This window comes from Gymnoscopelus microlampas (assembly GCF_963454915.1).
Source record: "Gymnoscopelus microlampas genome assembly, chromosome: 21".
Lineage (NCBI taxonomy): Eukaryota > Metazoa > Chordata > Actinopteri > Myctophiformes > Myctophidae > Gymnoscopelus > Gymnoscopelus microlampas.
The window spans coordinates 1,589,292-1,613,585 of record NC_139958.1 but is presented as its reverse complement, the minus strand read 5'-3'; the positions used below and the strand labels follow the sequence as shown (position 1 = coordinate 1,613,585).

The following is a 24,294-nucleotide window of genomic DNA, read 5'->3' as shown; positions in this document are numbered from 1 at the left end:
TTAGATGGAGACATGAGGCTGTATTACACGTTTAGATGGAGACACGAGGCTGTACTGCACGTTTAGATGGAGACGTGAGGCTGTAATACACGTTTAGATGGAGACGTGAGGCTGTAATACACGTTTAGATGGAGACATGAGGCTGTACTACACGTTTAGATGGAGACGTGAGGCTGTACTGCACGTTTAGATGGAGACATGAGGCTGTAATACACGTTTAGATGGAGACATGAGGCTGTACTACACGTTTAGATGGAGACGTGAGGCTGTACTGCACGTTTAGATGGAGACATGAGGCTGTACTGCACGTTTATATGGAGACATGAGGCTGTAATACACGTTTAGATGGAGACATGAGGCTGTACTGCACGTTTAGATGGAGACATGAGGCTGTATTACACGTTTAGATGGAGACATGAGGCTGTATTACACGTTTAGATGGAGACATGAGGCTGTAATACACGTTTAGATGGAGACATGAGGCTGTACTACACGTTTAGATGGAGACATGAGGCTGTAATACACGTTTAGATGGAGACATGAGGCTGTATTACACGTTTAGATGGAGACATGAGGCTGTACTGCACGTTTAGATGGAGACATGAGGCTGTAATACACGTTTAGATGGAGACATGAGGCTGTACTACACGTTTAGATGGAGACGTGAGGCTGTAATACACGTTTAGATGGAGACGTGAGGCTGTACTACACGTTTAGATGGAGACGTGAGGCTGTAATACACGTTTAGATGGAGACATGAGGCTGTACTACACGTTTAGATGGAGACATGAGGCTGTACTGCACGTTTAGATGGAGACATGAGGCTGTACTGCACGTTTAGATGGAGACATGAGGCTGTACTGCACGTTTAGATGGAGACATGAGGCTGTACTGCACGTTTAGATGGAGACATGAGGCTGTACTGCACGTTTAGATGGAGACATGAGGCTGTAATACACGTTTAGATGGAGACATGAGGCTGTATTACACGTTTAGATGGAGACATGAGGCTGTATTACACGTTTAGATGGAGACATGAGGCTGTAATACACGTTTAGATGGAGACATGAGGCTGTACTACACGTTTAGATGGAGACATGAGGCTGTAATACACGTTTAGATGGAGACATGAGGCTGTATTACACGTTTAGATGGAGACATGAGGCTGTACTGCACGTTTAGATGGAGACATGAGGCTGTACTACACGTTTAGATGGAGACATGAGGCTGTACTGCACGTTTAGATGGAGACATGAGGCTGTACTACACGTTTAGATGGAGACATGAGGCTGTACTGCACGTTTAGATGGAGACATGAGGCTGTAATACACGTTTAGATGGAGACATGAGGCTGTATTACACGTTTAGATGGAGACATGAGGCTGTATTACACGTTTAGATGGAGACATGAGGCTGTACTGCACGTTTAGATGGAGACATGAGGCTGTACTACACGTTTAGATGGAGACATGAGGCTGTACTGCACGTTTAGATGGAGACATGAGGCTGTAATACACGTTTAGATGGAGACATGAGGCTGTACTGCACGTTTAGATGGAGACATGAGGCTGTACTACACGTTTAGATGGAGACATGAGGCTGTACTACACGTTTAGATGGAGACATGAGGCTGTACTGCACGTTTAGATGGAGACATGAGGCTGTAATACACGTTTAGATGGAGACATGAGGCTGTATTACACGTTTAGATGGAGACATGAGGCTGTACTGCACGTTTAGATGGAGACATGAGGCTGTAATACACGTTTAGATGGAGACATGAGGCTGTAATACACGTTTAGATGGAGACATGAGGCTGTACTGCACGTTTAGATGGAGACATGAGGCTGTACTGCACGTTTAGATGGAGACGCGAGGCTGTAATACACGTTTAGATGGAGACATGAGGCTGTATTACACGTTTAGATGGAGACACGAGGCTGTACTGCACGTTTAGATGGAGACGTGAGGCTGTACTGCACGTTTAGATGGAGACATGAGGCTGTAATACACGTTTAGATGGAGACGCGAGGCTGTATTACACGTTTAGATGGAGACATGAGGCTGTACTGCACGTTTAGATGGAGACATGAGGCTGTATTACACGTTTAGATGGAGACGTGAGGCTGTACTGCACGTTTAGATGGAGACATGAGGCTGTACTGCACGTTTAGATGGAGACATGAGGCTGTATTACACGTTTAGATGGAGACGCGAGGCTGTATTACACGTTTAGATGGAGACGCGAGGCTGTACTGCACGTTTAGATGGAGACGTGAGGCTGTACTGCACGTTTAGATGGAGACATGAGGCTGTATTACACGTTTAGATGGAGACGCGAGGCTGTATTACACGTTTAGATGGAGACGTGAGGCTGTAATACACGTTTAGATGGAGACGTGAGGCTGTACTGCACGTTTAGATGGAGACATGAGGCTGTAATACACGTTTAGATGGAGACGCGAGGCTGTATTACACGTTTATATGGAGACATGAGGCTGTATTACACGTTTAGATGGAGACGTGAGGCTGTAATACACGTTTAGATGGAGACGTGAGGCTGTACTGCACGTTTAGATGGAGACATGAGGCTGTATTACACGTTTAGATGGAGACGCGAGGCTGTATTACACGTTTAGATGGAGACGCGAGGCTGTATTACACGTTTAGATGGAGACGTGAGGCTGTAATACACGTTTAGATGGAGACGTGAGGCTGTACTACACGTTTAGATGGAGACATGAGGCTGTACTGCACGTTTAGATGGAGACGTGAGGCTGTAATACACGTTTAGATGGAGACATGAGGCTGTACTGCACGTTTAGATGGAGACGTGAGGCTGTAATACACGTTTAGATGGAGACATGAGGCTGTACTGCACGTTTGGATGGAGACATGAGGCTGTAATACACGTTTAGATGGAGACGTGAGGCTGTACTGCACGTTTAGATGGAGACATGAGGCTGTATTACACGTTTAGATGGAGACGTGAGGCTGTATTACACGTTTAGATGGAGACGTGAGGCTGTAATACACGTTTAGATGGAGACATGAGGCTGTATTACACGTTTAGATGGAGACATGAGGCTGTAATACACGTTTAGATGGAGACGCGAGGCTGTATTACACGTTTAGATGGAGACGTGAGGCTGTAATACACGTTTAGATGGAGACGCGAGGCTGTATTACACGTTTAGATGGAGACGTGAGGCTGTACTACACGTTTAGATGGAGACATGAGGCTGTACTGCACGTTTATATGGAGACGTGAGGCTGTACTGCACGTTTAGATGGAGACATGAGGCTGTATTACACGTTTAGATGGAGACGTGAGGCTGTAATACACGTTTAGATGGAGACATGAGGCTGTATTACACGTTTAGATGGAGACATGAGGCTGTAATACACGTTTAGATGGAGACGCGAGGCTGTATTACACGTTTAGATGGAGACGTGAGGCTGTAATACACGTTTAGATGGAGACGCGAGGCTGTATTACACGTTTAGATGGAGACGTGAGGCTGTACTACACGTTTAGATGGAGACATGAGGCTGTACTGCACGTTTAGATGGAGACATGAGGCTGTATTACACGTTTAGATGGAGACATGAGGCTGTACTGCACGTTTAGATGGAGACATGAGGCTGTACTGCACGTTTAGATGGAGACATGAGGCTGTAATACACGTTTAGATGGAGACGTGAGGCTGTACTGCACGTTTAGATGGAGACATGAGGCTGTAATACACGTTTAGATGGAGACGCGAGGCTGTATTACACGTTTATATGGAGACATGAGGCTGTATTACACGTTTAGATGGAGACGTGAGGCTGTAATACACGTTTAGATGGAGACGTGAGGCTGTACTGCACGTTTAGATGGAGACATGAGGCTGTATTACACGTTTAGATGGAGACGCGAGGCTGTATTACACGTTTAGATGGAGACATGAGGCTGTATTACACGTTTAGATGGAGACGCGAGGCTGTATTACACGTTTAGATGGAGACGCGAGGCTGTATTACACGTTTAGATGGAGACGTGAGGCTGTAATACACGTTTAGATGGAGACGTGAGGCTGTACTGCACGTTTAGATGGAGACGTGAGGCTGTAATACACGTTTAGATGGAGACATGAGGCTGTACTGCACGTTTAGATGGAGACGTGAGGCTGTAATACACGTTTAGATGGAGACATGAGGCTGTACTGCACGTTTAGATGGAGACATGAGGCTGTAATACACGTTTAGATGGAGACGTGAGGCTTTACTGCACGTTTAGATGGAGACATGAGGCTGTATTACACGTTTAGATGGAGACATGAGGCTGTATTACACGTTTAGATGGAGACGTGAGGCTGTACTGCACGTTTAGATGGAGACATGAGGCTGTACTGCACGTTTAGATGGAGACGTGAGGCTGTACTGCACGTTTAGATGGAGACGTGAGGCTGTATTACACGTTTAGATGGAGACATGAGGCTGTATTACACGTTTAGATGGAGACATGAGGCTGTATTACACGTTTAGATGGAGACGTGAGGCTGTATTACACGTTTAGATGGAGACGCGAGGCTGCGTGTTTTCCACCCTGGAAGGTGGTTTCACTTAGTTGTGGATTCAACCCCCGATAACGCTGTTCCCGTGTAAACTGATATTTTATTTAGCCGTTTTCTCTAGAGAGCGTCGTCGTGTAAAGAGGGCCTTACATTACATTATGTCAAACAAGAACTGTGTTCCAACAATATAATGGGTCAGACTGTAAAGGTTAACATCAGATCCAAGGGGTCCTCTACCTTACTGTTAATAAATGGAGTGGGGGGTCCTCTATCTTACTGTTACTAAATGGAGTGGGGGGTCCTCTACCTTACTGTTAATAAATGGAGTGGGGGGGTCCTCTACCTTACTCTTAATAAATGGAGTGGGGGGTCCTCTACCTTACTGTTACTAAATGGAGTGGGGGGTCCTCTACCTTACTGTTAATAAATGGAGTGGGGGGTCCTCTACCTTACTGTTACTAAATGGAGTGGGGGGTCCTCTACCTTACTGTTAATAAATGGAGTGGGGGGTCCTCTATCTTACTGTTAATAAATGGAGTGGGGGGTCCGTTACCTTGAGCACCTTCTTGATGGCGTTGATGGTGGAGGTGAGCAGAGCCTCTATCTTCTGGTCATCGTTGATGTAATCAGCGTGTCTGATGACCATAAACAGGATGTAGGCTGGAAGACACGGCACTGTGGCCGAGACCGCACTGCACCTTATGTCTGAAATACACAATAATAACTACACATTAACACAAACACACACACACACACACACACACACACACACACACACACTGCACCTTATGTCTGGAATACACAATAATAACTACACATTAACACACACACACATACACACACACACACTAGAGATGCGCGGATGGCCTCTCACGTCACCCGAATCCGCATGTACAAATTAATTATCCGCCCGTTATCCAACCGCAATAATTATATTATCCAATTTAAACATCCGCACCAACCGTTTTTCCCGTATGTCAAAATATTATTATTTTCTGGTATTCCCCGTTAGTTTTAGTATTAGTTGTGCTGTGCCGTGCGATGTGATCACAAAATGCATTGATTTAGCCTATGGAATGTCGGTGCGTCTTTTCTTTTTTAAACCGGTGCTGCGCTGAACATACAGAGCGCACTGCTCTGCTGCGCTCAACATACAGACTCCGTGCAGCATCCAACATACAGGCATCCACATCCAACATAGATGCGGCATCCAACATACAGAGCACTGCTCTGCTGCGCTACCGGTTTAAAAAAAAGAAAAAAGACGCACCGAGATTCCATAGGCTAAATCAATGCATTTTGTGATCGCATCGCACAGAGGCTGCTCTACACACTCACACAGACAAAAGCACGCAGAGATTTAGCTATTTTATGGATAGATATATAGACCAATTATTTGTTTACTAACATTGAGCCTGGACGCACAGGTGATTGTTTCACGCAATCAATTCCCAACCTGTTTCGGGGTGCACTGGTTTCAGCACACCCCAACCCCCTCTTGTGTGTGTTGGCTAGTGAGACGCGTCCTAACGAGACCTGATATAATGGGTTTCGTTGCGCGCATACTGGCTGCACGCAGCCAGTATGACGTCGTCTGTTAAGGGGTCTATTAGACAGAGATGCTCATAGGCCTGCGTCCTGCGTCTCTGACGCACCATATTGAAAAAGGACGCATTCATGGCACCATCGGTGCGTCCTGGGACGCACTACAATTGTCACCAACAAAAAAAAAAAAAGAAAATAATTCGCGGTAAAATATTTTTTTTACCGCGAATATTTTACAAATCCATGGGACACCACCATTTTGCATGGCCACATCCTACTTTATCCTACTTTATAAACGATAAAATCCACGTAGAAATAGTCTTAGAAAGACGATACAAATGATAATAATAAGGATCCATGGGAGCCGCCATTTTGCGCATGCTCATTGCTCAGACCGAATTCTTTGGGTAACGATTTTGCGTGTAACACACACAAACAAGGGCCGTCTGTTGCGGAGTTGAAAAGTGACGTCTCTGCCATGACCTAGACCCGTAGCAGACCTGATGGTTAACACGTTTGAAAACAACAAACGTGAATTAAAAATAAACTATACAAATAAAAGAAAAAAAAATAATGTTAGTGTAAAATGGCACCAAAAAAGATTCTCAAGCCTGCTGCAGGGCAACAGAAAATAGCAAGCCTATTTTCTAAACCCAAATCAAGTACTACAAGTACTAGTTGTCGGATTTGGAATTGTGTACTTTTCTTTCAGATACATGTTCTACATGAATATAACCATATAAGATGAAACACGAGTTAAACGCTGTGCATTTTTGTGGGACCCATAAAATGTCCCTGGGACCCATCTAAAAGACCACCCTTGCATCCCAGGACCCATTACATTGAAAACCTAGCAACATCACTGATTAGATGTCATTCATTTATTTACCGCAATATTTCACCCGCGGTTTATCCGATATTAATTCATAATTATATTTGATTGACCCGAATCCACCCAAACCGCGGTTAACTGCGGCAACCGCGGCTAAAACCGCGATCCGCGCATCTCTAACACACACACACACTGCACCTTATGTCTGAAATACACAATAATAACTAGAATGATGTTAAACATACCAGTAACCAGGGTCTTGACCAGCAGAGCCTCGTCCTCTTTGCTGTACTCCAACATTCCTTCAAAGTCCTTCTCTTTTCTCTGCAGAGTCACCTGACGACTGAGCTCTGGACGTCCTTTACCCGACGGACTGACCGCTGACTGCTGCTGCTGCTGCTGGTGGTGGGACACTGGAGGGACACACGGGTAGACCATGAACCTGGCGTCAGTCTAAACCAGGGGTTCCCATGCAACCACCGGTCCGTGGGACATGTACCACCGGTCCACGGTCCGTGGGACATGTACCACCGGTCCACGGTCCGTGGTACATGTACCACCGGTCCGCCAGAAGGCGGCCGGAATTCCAAGTTTTCCCAGCCGTGAATCTACAGTATAACCTTGTGTCGAGTGGTGGAAAGTAACTAAGTACACCTTGCTTATTATGAGATGTATGCTACCATAAATTACAGTGATTTTACATATTTAATAAACACAGTCAAGACCTCACACTCATTTGGAGGAATATTTGAGAAAACAATTGGTCAGAAATACAATATCGCTTGGAAAATATGTGAGTGAAATTGTCGTTTAGAATGTTTAGTTTTCACACCGGTGACACGAAATTGCAACTAGCAAACCATCAGTGTCACACAATGACTTGCTCAGCGATAAGTCTTGCACTGAAGCTATGCTCCTGTCCTCTGCTCACCTGGAGCTTGTAGATCTGCTATTTTCAAATATTTAGTACTTTTACTTTTGGTACTTTAAGTGCATTTTGATGCCAATACTTTTGTACTTTTACTCAAGTAAATTTTTAATTCTGGACTTTTACTTGTAACGTATTTTATATTGCAGTATTGGTACTTTTACTTAAGTAAAGAATTTGAGTACGTTTTCCACCACTGCTTGTGTCGCCAGGATTTTCCAAAGAGAAAAGTTGAGTCGGTCACATGAAGATACCAAGGATTCGTCAGTGATGTCACTGTGGTTTATAAACAGCTTCGTCCGTGCACTATATATATATGACTATATGACTGAATACCAAGGACCTCATTGGAAACAAAACCGCAAGGACTTTTTTGAATGAACCTTTCAGACAAAATATTTTAAATGTAACTGTGCTGTTTGACATGTTTTGCACAATAAAATAATCAATCAATCAATCAATCAATCATAACAGTGACATCACTGTTGAATCCTTGCTATCTTTATCTTTGCCTTTCAACGTGTGTTTTTTTATTTTTATTATTAAGCTTTTGCAGATACAGGCTTTATGAAAAATACATTCAAAGAACCTATCACTGATCTGCAGCTACTCAGTCAGGGGTGTGAATAAACTGAATGTTTGATGATTTAATGTCCTTGAGCTTCATGGGATTACAGTCACATACTGAGGAGGTGTTTGTTCAGCCTCTTCTTAAAGGCATGAATACTACTTGATGTAATGTCTCCAACAACCACAGGGGGAAGGCTGTTCCATGTTAATAGCAGAGTGGAGAAAGCTCCTATCAAGGCATTTGGTGTTTGACTTGAGGATGGTCAGAGCGTGGCTTGGTAGTACCCTCCGGGTGATAACGTGTGCCGTCGCTACATGCTGCAGACTATTTAGTCACGATCGCGCTAATGAAACACTAAACAGGATTATTACACGGCTTGGTTGAATGCTCGATTCTGATTGGTCAGTCATCGGTCATTATTTCTCGATAATGACCGATGAGCTCTATAACGGACCGCTGTGTAATCAGAGACTCAGAACACCTGCTCATATCAACCTCCGCTGCTTTGTTTTATGCTTTATCCAACATGACAGCCATGTAAACAAACAACCAATGTCATTTACAACTAAACGTTGCTCTCAAGAATGTTTTTGAAAACATTTGAAGTGAGAAATAGACGATGCAATAACCGAAAAGTGATTCTATTTGATCCACTGCACTTCCTTGTTTATCGTGGCTACGGGGGAAATACCAAAACGCTCGCCCCAAAACACAGTCGCCCCGGGGCAAATCCGGCGGTATAACAGGCAAATCGGCAGTATATAGAATGGGGGGCGAGTGTGTTTTGGGGCGAGTTTTTTTCTATTTTGTCATTTGTTTTCCGAGGCAAACTCCGCCCAGCCCAATAGGCTACTTATGGAATACTTTCATTGCCATAAGCAAGGAAATACTTCGTTTTGTTGTTACTTTTGGGTAAATTCATTTATGTATTTATTAAGTAGCCGTGTAATAAGCGGGATAATGCATGGGGAGGCAGTCATTATTGAAATTTAAAGCCCGACAGGGCGATTAACCACCGAGGCGCAGCCGAGGCTGCAGTTGTGACCACAGAGCAAGGATCAGCAATGACCAAGAATACGAGTGTATCCCTCATGTCTCCTTTGTGGATGTTTGTTTTCCTTCTTTTTTTGGGGGGTGGGGATGCGTGACCTATACCTGTGTTACCCCCCCGTTTCCTCCATCCTCGCCTCCTCACTCTGAGGCGTGAGGAAGCGACGCCAGTGGAGCAGTGTTGACTTTTAGTTTTAGACAGTTTTTTAATAAAATTCCATTAACTTTTAGTCATAATGAAATGTTTTAGTTTGTGTCTAGTTTTAGTCGACTAAATCTACAGTTGATTTAGTCGACAAAAATGTATTTTGGCGTCGTAATGGCTGTAATTTTACACTTGGTTGCATGCTGAAAATAGCCGATCTACAAGCTCACAAGCTTGTGAGCTTGTAGATCTGCTATTTTCAGAGCGCAACACCCGAGCGCAACCAAACATAAAATGACTTGTGTTTTAGATCTACTGGATCTCTTCTCCACTAGTCCCTCCCCTATTTTAGTCTAGTTTTTATTTGTTGACAAAATTGTCAATATATTTAATCTCAGTTTTACTCATCATAGCTTAGTTTATATTTAGTTTTTATTTAGTTTGTATTTAGTTTTTATTTAGTTTTTGTCAGTGAAAAAATGTAGTCGACGAACATTCTTTGTCTTAGTTTAAGTCGACTAAATGAACACTGGAGTGGAGGACGTGAGGATGGAGGTTTGAGTGATGGAATGTGTCTAATCAGGATATGGACTGGAGGAACACAGGACTGATCTTCATGTTCAGTAGAGCTTCATGTTGTGATGGAGTTCATCTTCCTACCTTCTAACTCCTGGACTTTCTTCATGTAGATCCTCAGCTGTTTCTTTAACTTTCTCTCGTTCTTCTCCAGTTTCTCCACCAGCTCCTTGAGGTCCTGCAGGACGGGCAGAAAAAAGAAAACAACCATATTTGAAATCTTCCGCCGGGGGGCGCTATCGCTAAGCTATTAAAAAAGTGGGGTCCGGGGACCCCCAGGGGTCCTTGAGGGAGTTCCAGGGGGTCCCCAGCTAAATGATAGATTAGGCACCAAATGGACCCTTATGGGTCTGTAACTCTGAGAGTGTACAAATGGAACCAAATGGACCCTAACGGGTCCATTTGGTTCCATTTGTACACTCTCAGAGTTACATTGACATTGATTTTACAACATAAATTGGGGTCCTAGAGATATAAATGCCATTAAATGAGGGTCCGTAGCCCTAATGCATGTCAAACTGGGGGTCCTTGAAATTAAAATGGTTGAAAATCACTGCTAGAGCCGTAAAATCGTCTCTTATAGGGGGTCGCTGGCATATCTTTTCAAATGGGGGTCCCTGGGCTAATAAGTGTCAATGTGGGGGTCCTTGACATGAAAAAAAGTTTGAGAACCACTGCTCTAGAGCATGGACCGCCCGCTGGGGTTTTCAGCTGCGGTGGACTGGCTATGGAGTTATGAAATGTGTCGTGTGTGTGTGTGTGTGTGTGTGTGTGTGTGTGTGTGTGTGTGTGTGTGTGTGTGTGTGTGTGTGTGTGTGTGCGCACACGCGCGTCTGGAGGTAATCTTGCACTTCACCAGACTGATCACAGTAGGCTACAGAAGTACTTCCACTGGGCAGTGCACAGTGTGGGGCCACAACATGAGATAAACAGTATAGAGACTATTATGTGCCTGAATATATATACACTATATATATATGGCACATAATAGTCTCTATACTGTTTATCTATTGTTATATTGATCAAAAGTAAGTATCAAAAGTAAAAGTACTAAAATGTTTGAAAGAAGTAGATCTACAAGCTCACAACGCATCGCATCGCGACGCGCTATGAGCTTCTAGATCTGCTATTTTCAAATAGCCTATGTATAAAATAGGGCTGAAGTGGTTAATGTGTGTTTTATAATATAATAATGTATATCAGCAAAGTAACTAGTAACTAAAGTTTTCAAATACATGTAGTGGAGTAAAAGTACACTATTTAAAAGTGCTTAAAATTGTAAATAGGCCTACTCCAGTAAAGTAAAAAAAATACCTCAAAATTCTACTTAAGTACAGGGCTTGCGTAAATGTACTTAGTTACTTTACACCACTGTGATGCGTTCTACTCACCGGGCTGTCATTGGTCAGTCTATATTCTACTCACCAGGCTGTCATTGGTCAGTCTATATTCTACTCACCAGGCTGTCATTGGTCAGTCTGGTAGTGATGCGTTCTACTCACCAGGCTGTCATTGGTCAGCCTGGTAGTGATGCGTTCTACTCACCAGGCTGTCATTGGTCAGTCTATATTCTACTCACCAGGCTGTCATTGGTCAGTCTGGTAGTGATGCGTTCTACTCACCAGGCTGTCATTGGTCAGTCTATAACTCACCAGGTTGTCATTGGTCAGTCTATATTCTACTCACCAGGTTGTCATTGGTCAGTCTATATTCTACTCACCAGGTTGTCATTGGTCAGTCTATATTCTACTCACCAGGTTGTCATTGGTCAGTCTATAACTCACCAGGTTGTCATTGGTCAGTCTATAACTCACCAGGTTGTCATTGGTCAGCCTGGTGATCTCCTGCTGGATGCTGTACTCTACTTGGGCCTCTGGGGACAGAGACATGGTGTAGCTGAGCAGCTCCTGTTTCTTCTCCAGGTGGTCCTTCAGCAGCTCTATCTGTGTGTGGAGAGCCTCCAGCTCATCCTTATGCTGTCTGACCTGAGACTGGAGTCTGACCTCCAACACCCTGAGAGAGAGAGAGAGAGAGAGAGAGAGAGAGAGAGAGAGAGAGAGAGAGAGAGAGAGAGAGAGAGAGAGAGAGAGAGAGAGAGAGAGAGAGAGAGAGAGAGAGAGAGAGAGAGAGAGGGAGAGAGAGGGAGAGGGAGAGAGGGAGAGAGGGGGGGGAGAGGGAGGGAGAGGGAGAGGGAGGGAGACAGAGACAGAGAGAGAGGGAGGGAGAGAGAGAGAGAGAGAGGGAGGGAGAAGGAGAGGGAGAGACAGAGAGAGAGGGAGAGGGAGAGAGAGAGAGAGGGAGGGAGAAGGAGAGGGAGGGAGACAGAGACAGAGAGAGAGGGAGGGAGAGAGAGAGAGAGAGAGGGAGGGAGAAGGAGAGGGAGAGACAGAGAGAGAGGGAGAGGGAGAGAGAGAGAGAGGGAGGGAGAAGGAGAGGGAGAGACAGAGAGAGAGGGAGAGGGAGAGAGAGAGAGAGGGAGGGAGAAGGAGAGGGAGGGAGACAGAGACAGAGACAGAGACAGAGAGAGAGAGAGATGCAAATAAATACAAATACATTGGACATAAAAAAGACAATAGAATTACTAGTCATTAAGCTACTAATACAGACTGAAGTAATTAAAGCGGGTCATGTTTACATGTTAGGAATCATAACAGCTGAAATCAATAATATATCACTATTCTGATATTAACCTGCAGGCCGCTGTAAGTGACATGTGGCCCCCAGGCCGCCAGTTGCCCCGTATGCCATCTATCTTATACTGTAGTCTGGCCTCCAACACCCTGGATAGACCACACAACCATATCACTTACAGTAAAGGGATATTTCACTTCCAAACATGTTTGGTGACTTATTTCTGGTTGTGTTGTCCCAGTGCCAGAGCCAAAGATTCATTGTAAAAAAAAAAGTGCTTAGGAGCCGAGATACATTCTTTTTCAGTAAGAAGTTAAACAAGAAGTGAATGGAGCAGCAACTTTTCAAATCATGATATCTTGGATTCCGACATTTTTTTTCAAAAAAAAAATTGTATTTATTTTTTATGACGTCACGTGGCGCTCAGGGCTTAACAAAGGCGATACAAACGGACGTCTTAGACGTCATGTGGCACTGAATGAGTTAAAGGGTTAATAATATATTTCTCCCTAAACTAGTTCTATGGCGTCGGTACATTGATGATGTGCTCTTGATCTGGAGGGGCATCGTAGATGAGCTGCAAGCGTTCCTCCTGTATGTAAACTCCACCACTAGGTACTTAACCTTTTACCTTGGAGTTTAACAACAATGAAATCAACTTGTTAGACCTCACAGTTTTCTAAGGCATTGATGGTCTGTTTGACACAACTATTTACCAAAAAACACACTCTAAACAACTCATTAGTAATATCCCTATTGGCCAATACCTGTGCCTTAGGCTTAACTGTAACTTCTCCACCATAGACTTTGAATCTAAAGCTACAGATCTCACCAGCCGCTTCATAGAAAGAGGCTCTAACCAAGTGGACCCGGACGCAGCATACAATAGAGCTCTACAGACAGACAGAACGTCCCTACTCACTAAAAAGCCCAAACAGACACCCACCAGGCTCTGTGTTTCTCTACGCAATATTCACCAGCGGCAGGGTTAATAATTAAGAACGCTTTCCTTTAACCATTTAGACCTGGAACGCATCTGTGTCACTTTTTTATTTGAGCTAAAAAGCATTATTGTACACTTTTGCTATTCAAAAATAGCAGATCTACAAGCTCGTAGCGCGGCACCGAGTGCCGCGCTACGAGCTTGTAGATCTGCTATTTTTGAAAAATCGTGAAAATGTGTGCAAATCTTTGAATATATATAATTTTAAAGCGAACATTTTTAACTCAAATCTTTGAATATATATAATTTTAAAGCGAACATTTTTAACTCAAATCTTTGCTTCATGGGGGGTCCCTGGAACAACATATTTCGAGATGGGGGTCCGCGCCCAAATACATATCATTTTGGGGGTCCTTGACATGAAAGAGATTTGAGCACCACTGATATAGAAACACAGGTTTTTCAGAAGAATGTTGGGATTTAGGAGACATGTAGAAATGGGTTAAACACTGGCACGTCCTAAAAAGTGATCCCAAACTATCAAACATGTGTTGATCCTCCTCTCTTTTCTTTCAGACGTTCCAGAACCTTCAGAGACCGTCTGTCCCCCCCCCCCCCCAATGGCTCCCTAATCCCCCACAGGGCTTTTATAAATGTGGTAACTGTCAAGGACCCCCAAATTGACACTTACTGTACTAGCCAGCGGACCCCCATTTGAAAAGATATGCATAAAGGGACCCCCCATAAGAGAAGATTATTTTTTAAGGCTCTAGCAGTGATTCTCGACCATTTTCATTTCAATGACCCCCAGTTTGACATGCATTAGGGCTACGGACCCCCATTTAATGGCATTTCTATCTCTGGGACCCCAATTCATATTGTAACATCAATGTTAATGTAACTCTGAGAGTGTACAAATGGAACCAAATGGACCCGTTATTTGTACACTCTCAGAGTTACAGACACATAAGGGTCCATTTGGTTCCTATCCATCATTTAGTTGGGGACCCCCTGGAACCCCCTCAAGTACCCCTGGGGGTCCCCGGACCCCACTTTGAGAGCCACTGCTCTAATTCATCAAATACTAAATGTTTTACCCATCCACGTACTGGTAAAAAATATTAAATATCCTCATTTATAAATTGTAACTCAACCCATGTGGTCTATTATGCTCAAACGTCCCTGTGGACTGGCACGCATTGGTCAAACTAAGAGACTGTTTAAACTTCGTATTGGAGAGCATAAAACTGCTATTCGCACCAACAACCCAGACTATGCCATGGCCAGGCATTATCAACAAGCAAATCATGGCTCTCCAGCTTCCCTTAAATTCTGGGGAATAGAGAAAATGTCAGCCTCACCCCGGGGTGGTGACATAATTAATAAACTGCTTCACAGAGAAACACTGTGGATCCACAACCTTGACCGTCTAGAACCTAATAATGGTCTAAATCAGAGGTCTTCAACAGGGGGTCCGCGGAGGTTCTGCAGGGGGTCCGCAAAATTGTTGTTTGATTAAACAATATTTTATTTTTTAATGTCAATTTGTCTTTTTATTTTTATTGAACAATACGGAAGATAACTTGTGCTTTAACTTGTAACATCCGTACATAAATATACGATATATGTGCTAGGCCCCCTTACCCTGCTCCATCACCCCATCAGTTTGGGGGTCCCTGGCCTGAAAAGGTTGAAGACCCCTGGTCTAAATGAAGAGCTGAGCCTCTCATGCAGACGATCCCTGAGGATCTCTGATGTGTGTGTTTTGTTTTTGTGCCTTTTATCTCTTTTCATTCTTGAGAATGTTCTCTTTTTTGCATCGTGTCCTAAAACATTTCTAAAGTGTTTTTGCATTGGCCTAATATCTTCTGGCCCTTATCTCTATTATGTAAACTGTTTTATCTTTATATGTGGCATTATATGGTTCTACTGTTTTGTATGTATTTTGCAATATGTCTAATAGTCCTTAAACCCAGAGCCAACCCTAATGACCAGTGATTGTGGTGATTATCTTGATTATCTCAAATCATTGTGATTGGTGGATTAAGTAATACTTGTGACAGGCCTATCAGTGAAGAGGATATCATACATAAAACACACTTACCTCTTAGACTCACAGAGTCCATTATAATCCTTTATGTTTTTATCTTCATCCTTCAATCCACGTACGTCACTGCCCTCCTGTGGACAGAACATGTCACAACATTTACCACGTGCCACCAATAATAACCATTAGCACTGACACACACACACACACGCACACGCACACGCACACGCACACGCACACACGCGCACACACACACACACACACACACACACACACACACACACACACACACACACACACACACACACACACACACACACACACACACACACACACACACACACACACACACACACTCACACACACACAAAGAGAACACTAACTTTAAAGGCTTAAAGTTTCAATAAGTGAAACGATTAAGCTGAAATTGGCAACCTGCCTGAAAACGTATTTCCTGTTTATATAAGAAAAGAGCTGATAGATAGATATCATCTGAGTCATTATAGATATATGAGCTTGTAGATTATTGTAAACTTTGGCTATTTTTGAAAAAAAAACTTTGAATATATATATTTTTTTAAAGCAAACATTTTTAATTCAAATCGGCAATGAGCTTGTAGATCTGCTATTTTTCAAAAATCGTGAAAATGTGTGCAAAACTTTCAATATATATATTGTTAAAGCAAACATTTTTTATTCAAATCTTTGCTTCTGGGGGGTCCCTGGAACTAAATATTTTGAGATGGGGATCCGCTGCCAAATACATATAATTTTGGGGGTCCTTGACATGAAAAAGGTTTGAGAACCACTGATATTATAGCAACATACAGGTTATTTACCAAAAACTAAAGACATTTGTAGAATCCCCCCAGAAGCAAAGATTTGAGTTACAAATGTTTGCTTTAAAATATTTATATATTCAAAGATTTGCAAACATTTTCCACGATTTTTCAAAAAATCACACCGTGTGTGAAGGAAGCGGTGCCTTTGATGAGACAGCTGGTCCCTATTGGTGGTCTTAGTCCACAAACCAAATTTGGACTTGGTGGCATGCTGCAAACTGGAGTGATGGCTGTTTATAGGCCAGCCAATAAGAATGCAGAGGGGGCAGGGCTTAATTAATTTCAGTTTGTGCCTATTGGTGGTTTTAGTCCATGTACTGAATTTGTACTCCGTAGCATGCTGCGAACTGGAGTTATTGCTGGTTAAATGCCGTGCTCAAACGGACATAACATACAAACGGACATACGGACGTCAAGTGTGTGTGTGTGTGTGTGTGTGTGCGTGTGTTCGTGTGTGCGCATGTGTGCAGTATTGGCTTGTGTGTGTGTGTGTGTGTGTGTGTGTGTGTGTGTGTGTGTGTGTGTGTGTGTGTGTGTGTGTGTGTGTGTGTGTGTGTGTGTGTGTGTTGAAGTGGCGCATGTGTTGCTACCTTGCCGTGTTCAAACATACAGACGGACATAACATACGGACGGACGGATACTCACACGGACAGAGTCAAATGTAGAGCGGTTGGCACCGCTAAAAATAGCAGATCTACAAGCTCATAGCGCGGCACTCGGTGCCGCGCTATGAGCTTGTAGATCTGCTATTTTTTGAATAGCCCAAAGAAATCTAAAAATGACACAGATGCGTTCCCGGTCTGAACGGGTTAAAGAGGAAACAAAATGGCCGACTTACGACACGGTTGTTGTTCTCCGGCGTCTTGCTGACGATCTGAGTCCTGAGGATAAGCACCTCCTCCTTCCGGGCGTCCAGCTCCTCATTGGCCGCCTTCAGCTGAGCGAGCAGCAGGCCGTAGCCGTCCTGCTGCTCATTGGACGCCTGGTCGGCGAGGCTCCGCCTCAGGTCGTTCAAGTCGTTCCTCAGCCGCTTGTTCTCCGACTCCACTTCCTGTCTCTGTTTTTAAACCAATCAAACATGCACCGCGTGACTCCACTTCCTGTCTCTGTTTTTAAACCAATCAAACATGCACCGCGTGACTCCACTTCCTGTCTCTGTTTTTAAACCAATCAAACATGCACCGCGTGACTCCACTTCCTGTCTCTGTTTTTAAACCAATCAAACAGCACCGCGTGACTCCACTTCCTGTCTCTGTTTTTAAGAGAGAACAAAAGGACGCTCTGCTTGCCGATTTTCGCCGTTTTGTTTCCTCTCACACCGTTAGGACAAGCCCCCCACGGTTAGTGCCCTGTGCTGCGCTGCTTTTATCGGCCTGATTTGGACGTTCACAGCATATTTGGCACCACTACGATGTGTTCATCAGTGCCTCTAACAGCCGCTGCTGGCTGTGTGCACACGCAGCGAGGCAATGCGAGGCGATGCGAAGCGAGACTCACACAATCACGCGCAGCATGCGTCTCCTCTCCCTGTGCCTAATGGCTGTGCATGGGGCCGACGCGTGCTTTACAGTGATTGTGTGAGTGTGGCTTCAGGAAGTAAATTCCTAGCCTCGATCTCCAGGCTTTTATTTTTTAGTTTTGCTAAAAAATAAAAGCTTGGAAATTCCTGTCCCAGCTGTTGGTACGCAAAAGCGCCTCACGTGGTCTGATGTGCCGCGCATTATTTATTTTGGGTGCGCATGCGCACCTGCGCACCAGTTATGTGCACCCCTGATAGTCTATAATGTAAGGTGCTATGTCAAGGGACCATCCAAAATGATATGTATTTGGCCGCGGACCCCCATCTCAAAATATGTTGTTCCAGGGACCCCCAGAAGCACAGATTGGAGTAAAAAAAAAATCACTTTAAAGCAGATTTGCACACATTTTCCACGATTTTTCAAAAAAAGCAGATCTACAAGCTCATGGCGCGGCACTCGGTGCCGCGCCATGAGCTTGTAGATCTGCTATTTTTTTTAATAGCCCGAAGAAATCGATAATGACACACAGATGCGTTACCAGATCAGAGGCTGAGTTAGATCAGAAACATACATGTGTCATGTGTATCACATGACTCAGAAACATACATGTGTCATGTTTATCACATGACTCATAAACATACATGTGTCATGTTTATCACATGACTCATAAACATACATGTGTCATGTTTATCACATGACTCAGAAACATACATGTGTCATGTTTATCACATGACTCAGAAACATACATGTGTCATGTTTATCACATGACTTAAAAACACGCGTCATGTGTGTAAAGATGTTATTATTGTTATTACCTTGAAACTGTTGTAAGCTTCATCTGCGCTCTCTTCTTCTGACGTGGGGCTTCTGGATTCGTCCTGAAAAACGATAGAATATCATGAAACAGAATGACTTCTCATCGTCTCTTCTCAAGGCTGCTCATGGTTATATCCGTAGTGGTGGTGTGTGTGTGTGTGGTATAACGAAAAACATCACATGGATGCAACTGGGACGTATCATCAGTGTTGTAGCCTGGGGTCATAGGGTGTTTCGGGTCTCGCAACAACATACAACACCCTCGCCCAGGTGACCCAGCCAGGGATGATCAAGCCCCGACTTACGTCCCAGATAGCTACCCACGGTCAGTCCTAAATAGGGAAAGACAGGGCCACTCAATACGCTTGTCCGATAACTACTCTGCCAGGAATGGGGGAGAGGAGAGGCTCTGGCACGTGGAGGGACTAGGCTCTGTATGGATGGCCTCCTGGCCGGGCTCCTCCTCCGTCTCCCCGCCCCCGTTCCAAACATTTCATTCTGGTGTGATGGTGTCTTGGCCCGTATTTGATATTCTTCTACTTAGAAAAGGACTACAACAAAAACTATATTGTGATAGTAATCATTGCTATAGAGTGTTTGTTCAGTAACAGAGTGTTAACTCATATTCCCTGCCAAGAACGTAAAAAAGGTAATTATTTCCAATTACCAATTCTGTCAAGAACGTAAAAAACGTAATTATTTCCAATTACCAATTCTGTCAAGAACGTAAAAAACGTAATTTTGATAAAACATTGATTTTATGAAGATCTCACCGTCCTTCATCTCTCGAAGTGACACATTTCATTGTAGCACACCCGGATACGGAAATGACGTCAATCCAAGATTTCCGTTTCCGCGCGTGCATGTGTGTGTGTGTGCGTGCGCGTGTGCGTGTGCGTGTGTGCGCGCGCGTGCGTGCGTGCGTGCGTGTGTGTGTGTGTGTGTGCGTGTGTCAGTGCTTATGGTTATTATTGGTGGCACATGGTAAATGTTGTGACATGTTTCGTCCACAGGAGGGCAGTGACATACGTGGATTGAAGGATGAAGATAAAAACATGTTTTCAATTTTTTTTTTCCAAAAACTGTTAGGATTTAGATTTTTTTTTAAAGAATCGCCTCAGGGCTTAATGGGTTAATTAATAACGTATTAATTAATAACATATTAATTAATAACGTACTTTGTTCTTGTAGAGGTCAGCCTGGTGCTCCAGGTTGCTCTGCAGTCTCTTGCGTTCCTGTTCCAACTCTCTGACTCTGTTCTGGAGCTTCATGAACAGACTGAGGTCCATGGCTGCCTTCTCCACGCCCATATCCTGCAGGGACACACAGACAGCCAATCAGGTGACAGGTCCGGGGACCCCCAGGGGTCCTTTGGGGCGGTTCCCAAAGGGGTCCCCAGATAAAGTATTTAATACAGTACAGCGTCACAATCATTTTAACCACTTTATCCATGTCTATGATGGCTATTCAGAAATAGCAGATCTACAAGCTCACAGCGTGTCACTTCGTGACAATCCTACTTGAACTGGGGACGGGGACCCCCCCCAAATAATCATATTTGAATGTGTGAACCCCCCCCCCCCCCCCCTGACAAGCATTTGGAATTGTAGGACTTGAGTTTGACTCGGTTCCACAGATAAATATTGTGAAAATAGCCGATCTACAAGCTCAGTGCCTCACAGTTGTAGATCGGCTATTTTCACAAATTGGCCAAAAGATGTATTAAAAAATCCTTAAATTGTCACTTTATAAATGTACAGATACCCCCCCCCCTTCAAGTCTATCTGGAGGTTTGTCATGTGACTTAAACCTCAGACAGAAGCAGGACAAAGAGCTCATGATGTCGGTGAGTCAAATAACACTTATAGTGTTTCTTTATGTTCGCTTTCAGAGAAACTCTGTTTCTCACACACACACACACACACACACACACACACACACACACACACACACACACACACACACACACACACACACACACACACACACACACACACACACACACACACACACACACACACACACACACACGGTATCTCGTCTCTATCGGGTGTAAACCTCATATGTTCCAAAACTTACTTTTCAGGATTCAAATTCGAAAGTAGCAAAAATAGTCAATCTACAAGCCCGAAACGAGTCGCTTCGCACCGCGTTTAGGGCTTGTAGATCTGCTACTTCTGATGCTTTTGTGTGACACTGTAGTGTGATCAATGTAGGGGAGTTAATTTACACACACAAAAAAAACATGTAAATAAGAGGTTTCTGCCCGACAACAGAGATATTTGAAATTGTATAATTGACACCGAGTCTTCTTCTTCTTCTTCTTCTTCTTCTCTGACTGTTTCTCTGGTGTCTTTCTGTCTCTATGTTTTTACTTCTATTCTGGAAAACTGTCAACTCTTACACCTGTAAACATGTGACAATAAAGTTTCTCTCTGTAAACAAGTGACAATAAAGTTTCTCTCTGTAAACAAGTGACAATAAAGTTTCTCTCTGTAAACATGTGACAATAAAGTTTCTCTCTGTAAACAAGTGACAATAAAGTTTCTCTCTGTAAACATGTGACAATAAAGTTTCTCTCTGTAAACAAGTGACAATAAAGTTTCTCTCTGTAAACATGTGACAATAAAGTTTCTCTCTGTAAACAAGTGACAATAAAGTTTCTCTCTGTAAACATGTGACAATAAAGTTTCTCTCTGTAAACAAGTGACAATAAAGTTTCTCTCTGTAAACATGTGACAATAAAGTTTCTCTCTGTAAACAAGTGACAATAAAGTTTCTCTCTGTAAACATGTGACCATAAAGTTTCTCTCTGTAAACAAGTGACAATAAAGTTTCTCTCTGTAAACATGTGACAATAAAGTTTCTCTCTGTAAACAAGTGACAATAAAGTTTCTCTCTGTAAACATGTGACAATAAAGTTTCTCTCTGTAAACAAGTGACAATAAAGTTTCTCTCTGTAAACATGTGACCATAAAGTTTCTCTCTAACACCCAGGGGTGTCATTTGGGGTTCCAGGGGATGGCAATCACCACCCCCCCCCCCCTAGCTTTTACATTTAACCTCAAAATTCATGTATTTTATATCTATTTCTTCCTTCTATTTTAGATCCACACGTATAGACACTTGTTTTCTTTCATACATTCATTAATCCCCTTAAAACTGGCCTCCCTATTTTGGGCATGTTTTTCCTCTTTTTTTTCAAAAATAGCAGATCTACAAGCTCACAACGCATCGCATCGCGATGCGTTGTGAGCTTGTAGATCTGCTATTTTTCAAATAGGGAGTAAGTGGTCACTTTTTGCCAGCCTCTAGTTTGTTTTACAAAATGGCGTCTGCGTGTTGACGATGGCCTTTAGTACCACTGATATTAGAGCAACATACGTAAAAAATACAAATAAATAACAGATACAGGGAGATGCAATATAATACTGTACATAAATGTGTACATAACCCCACATACATACAGTAAATATACAGCAGGCGTCTCCACAGATTGCTCTAAATGTGAAACAACAGTTGGAAGTAGATTTCACTGTCTATGGGAGTGCATGCAAATTCAAGTGTTCTGGAAGGCAATATGCAAATACATGGGCAGGGTTAAGGGCCAGCAGTCGTATCCCCTTGTATGCTTATTAGAAAGAATCACAGGTTCTTTGAAGGCGCGTAAACAAATAGTTAAATTCTTTCTAATGTTACTGTAGCTAGGAGAGCAATAATGACACAGTGGGCTGGAGATGAATCTCCGTCTTTTCCAGTGTTAAAGGTAGGGTAAGTGATATTTAAAGGTAGGGTAAGTGATATTTAAAGGTAGGGTAAGTGATATTTAAAGGTAGGGTAAGTGATATTTAAAGGTAGGGTAAGTGATATTTTTTGGTTAAAACAAAAAGTATTTTGTTAAAAGGTTAAAGCACTATATTGTGATAGTAATCATTGCTATAGAGTGTTTGTTCAGTAACAGGAGTCTCCCCGTCTCTCCAGCTCTTTAATAAACAGAAAATACATTTTCCGGTAGGTGTCAAAATCTCAGCCAATCAGGAGAAAGTACCCATTTTTAAGCTTCATTTTTATAGTGTTCCAGTTCCAATGTTGTCTGCTCATTTCTTAGTGTCATCACTTCCAATTTCACTTGTTTAATCTGTATCCTGATTGAGTTCTCTGTCCTGATTGGATACACTTCGAAATGAAACTGAAACTGAAACAAAAATGCATTTTCTGTTTTATAAGGAGCTGGAGAGACAAGGAGACTCCTTTTACTGAACAAACACTCTATAGCAATGAGTACTATCACAATATAGAGCTATTTAACACTTATTTTAACCAAAGAAAATCACTTACCCTACCTTTAATTGTGTCGACTAAGACTAAACGAGTAAAAGACTAAAAGACTAAGGTTTTCATATTTAGACGACTAAGACTAGACTAAACAATTCCAGAAGACTAAAATAGGACTAAGACTTAATCAAAATTTGCTGTCAAAATGGAAATGTGTGATATCCCATGCTGCCACTCTAGAGCAGTGGTTTTCAACCTGTTTAATGCCAAGGACCCCTAAATTGATATACATTTGGCCGCGGACCCCCACCTGAAAATGTTTTGTGCCAGGGACCCCCCAGAAGTAAAGATTTGAGTTAAAAATGTTCGCTTTAAAAATATATATATATTGAAAGACATGCACACATTTTCAAGATTTAAAAAAATAGCAGATCTACAAGCTCACAGCGCGGCACTCGGTGCCGCGCTGTGAGCTTGTAGATCTGCTATTTCTGAATAGCCAAAGCTAAATGGTTGTGACGCTACGTTAACTAATTCAGCTGGGGACCCCCTGGTACCCCCCCCCCCCCCCCCCCCAAGGACCACTGGTTGAAAACCACTGCTCTAAAGGAAACTGAGATACCGTATTAATGAGAGAGCACACCTGCTCTCTAGAATCTGGGAGAAACTCACTGAATTTGTTGGGCATGAAGCTTAATAAAGGCAGACTGAGATGTGTTTGCCTAGCAGCAGCAATGATGACGACGCTACGCACAGAAGAATGCTCACTTCTGGTCAGACGAAGGAGGAGCCAGGCCCGGGGTCAACCCACAGTGTCTAGAGCGCCTCCTAGTGTCACCAACAACACCTGCTGCTAACATCTCACCTGCCACCCTAAACCCTAACCCCCTCATTAGCAGGGCTGCACATAACTGTTGCGCGGGTGCGCATGCGCACCCAAAATAAATAATGCGCAGCACATCAGACGACGCGAGGCGCTTTTGCGTACCAACAGCTGGGACAGGAATTTCCAAG

General features: G+C 43.3%; 1 protein-coding gene across 3 annotated transcripts in view; it reads right to left on the bottom strand.

Moving 5' to 3' along the window:
- The window catches only part of myo5b (myosin VB), a 132,046-nt gene that overhangs the window by 17,352 nt on the left and 90,400 nt on the right, over window positions 1-24,294 (bottom strand). For all 3 annotated transcript variants that reach the window (XM_084046111.1, XM_084046110.1, XM_084046112.1), the window contains 8 exons: window positions 20,184-20,318; window positions 19,005-19,067; window positions 17,508-17,726; window positions 15,885-15,961; window positions 12,021-12,219; window positions 10,291-10,384; window positions 7,182-7,349; window positions 5,113-5,264 (listed from right to left, as the gene is read on the bottom strand). In XM_084046111.1, the coding sequence (XP_083902237.1) occupies window positions 5,113-5,264; window positions 7,182-7,349; window positions 10,291-10,384; window positions 12,021-12,219; window positions 15,885-15,961; window positions 17,508-17,726; window positions 19,005-19,067; window positions 20,184-20,318 (1,107 nt within the window). The remainder of the gene's footprint in view (window positions 1-5,112; window positions 5,265-7,181; window positions 7,350-10,290; window positions 10,385-12,020; window positions 12,220-15,884; window positions 15,962-17,507; window positions 17,727-19,004; window positions 19,068-20,183; window positions 20,319-24,294) is intronic.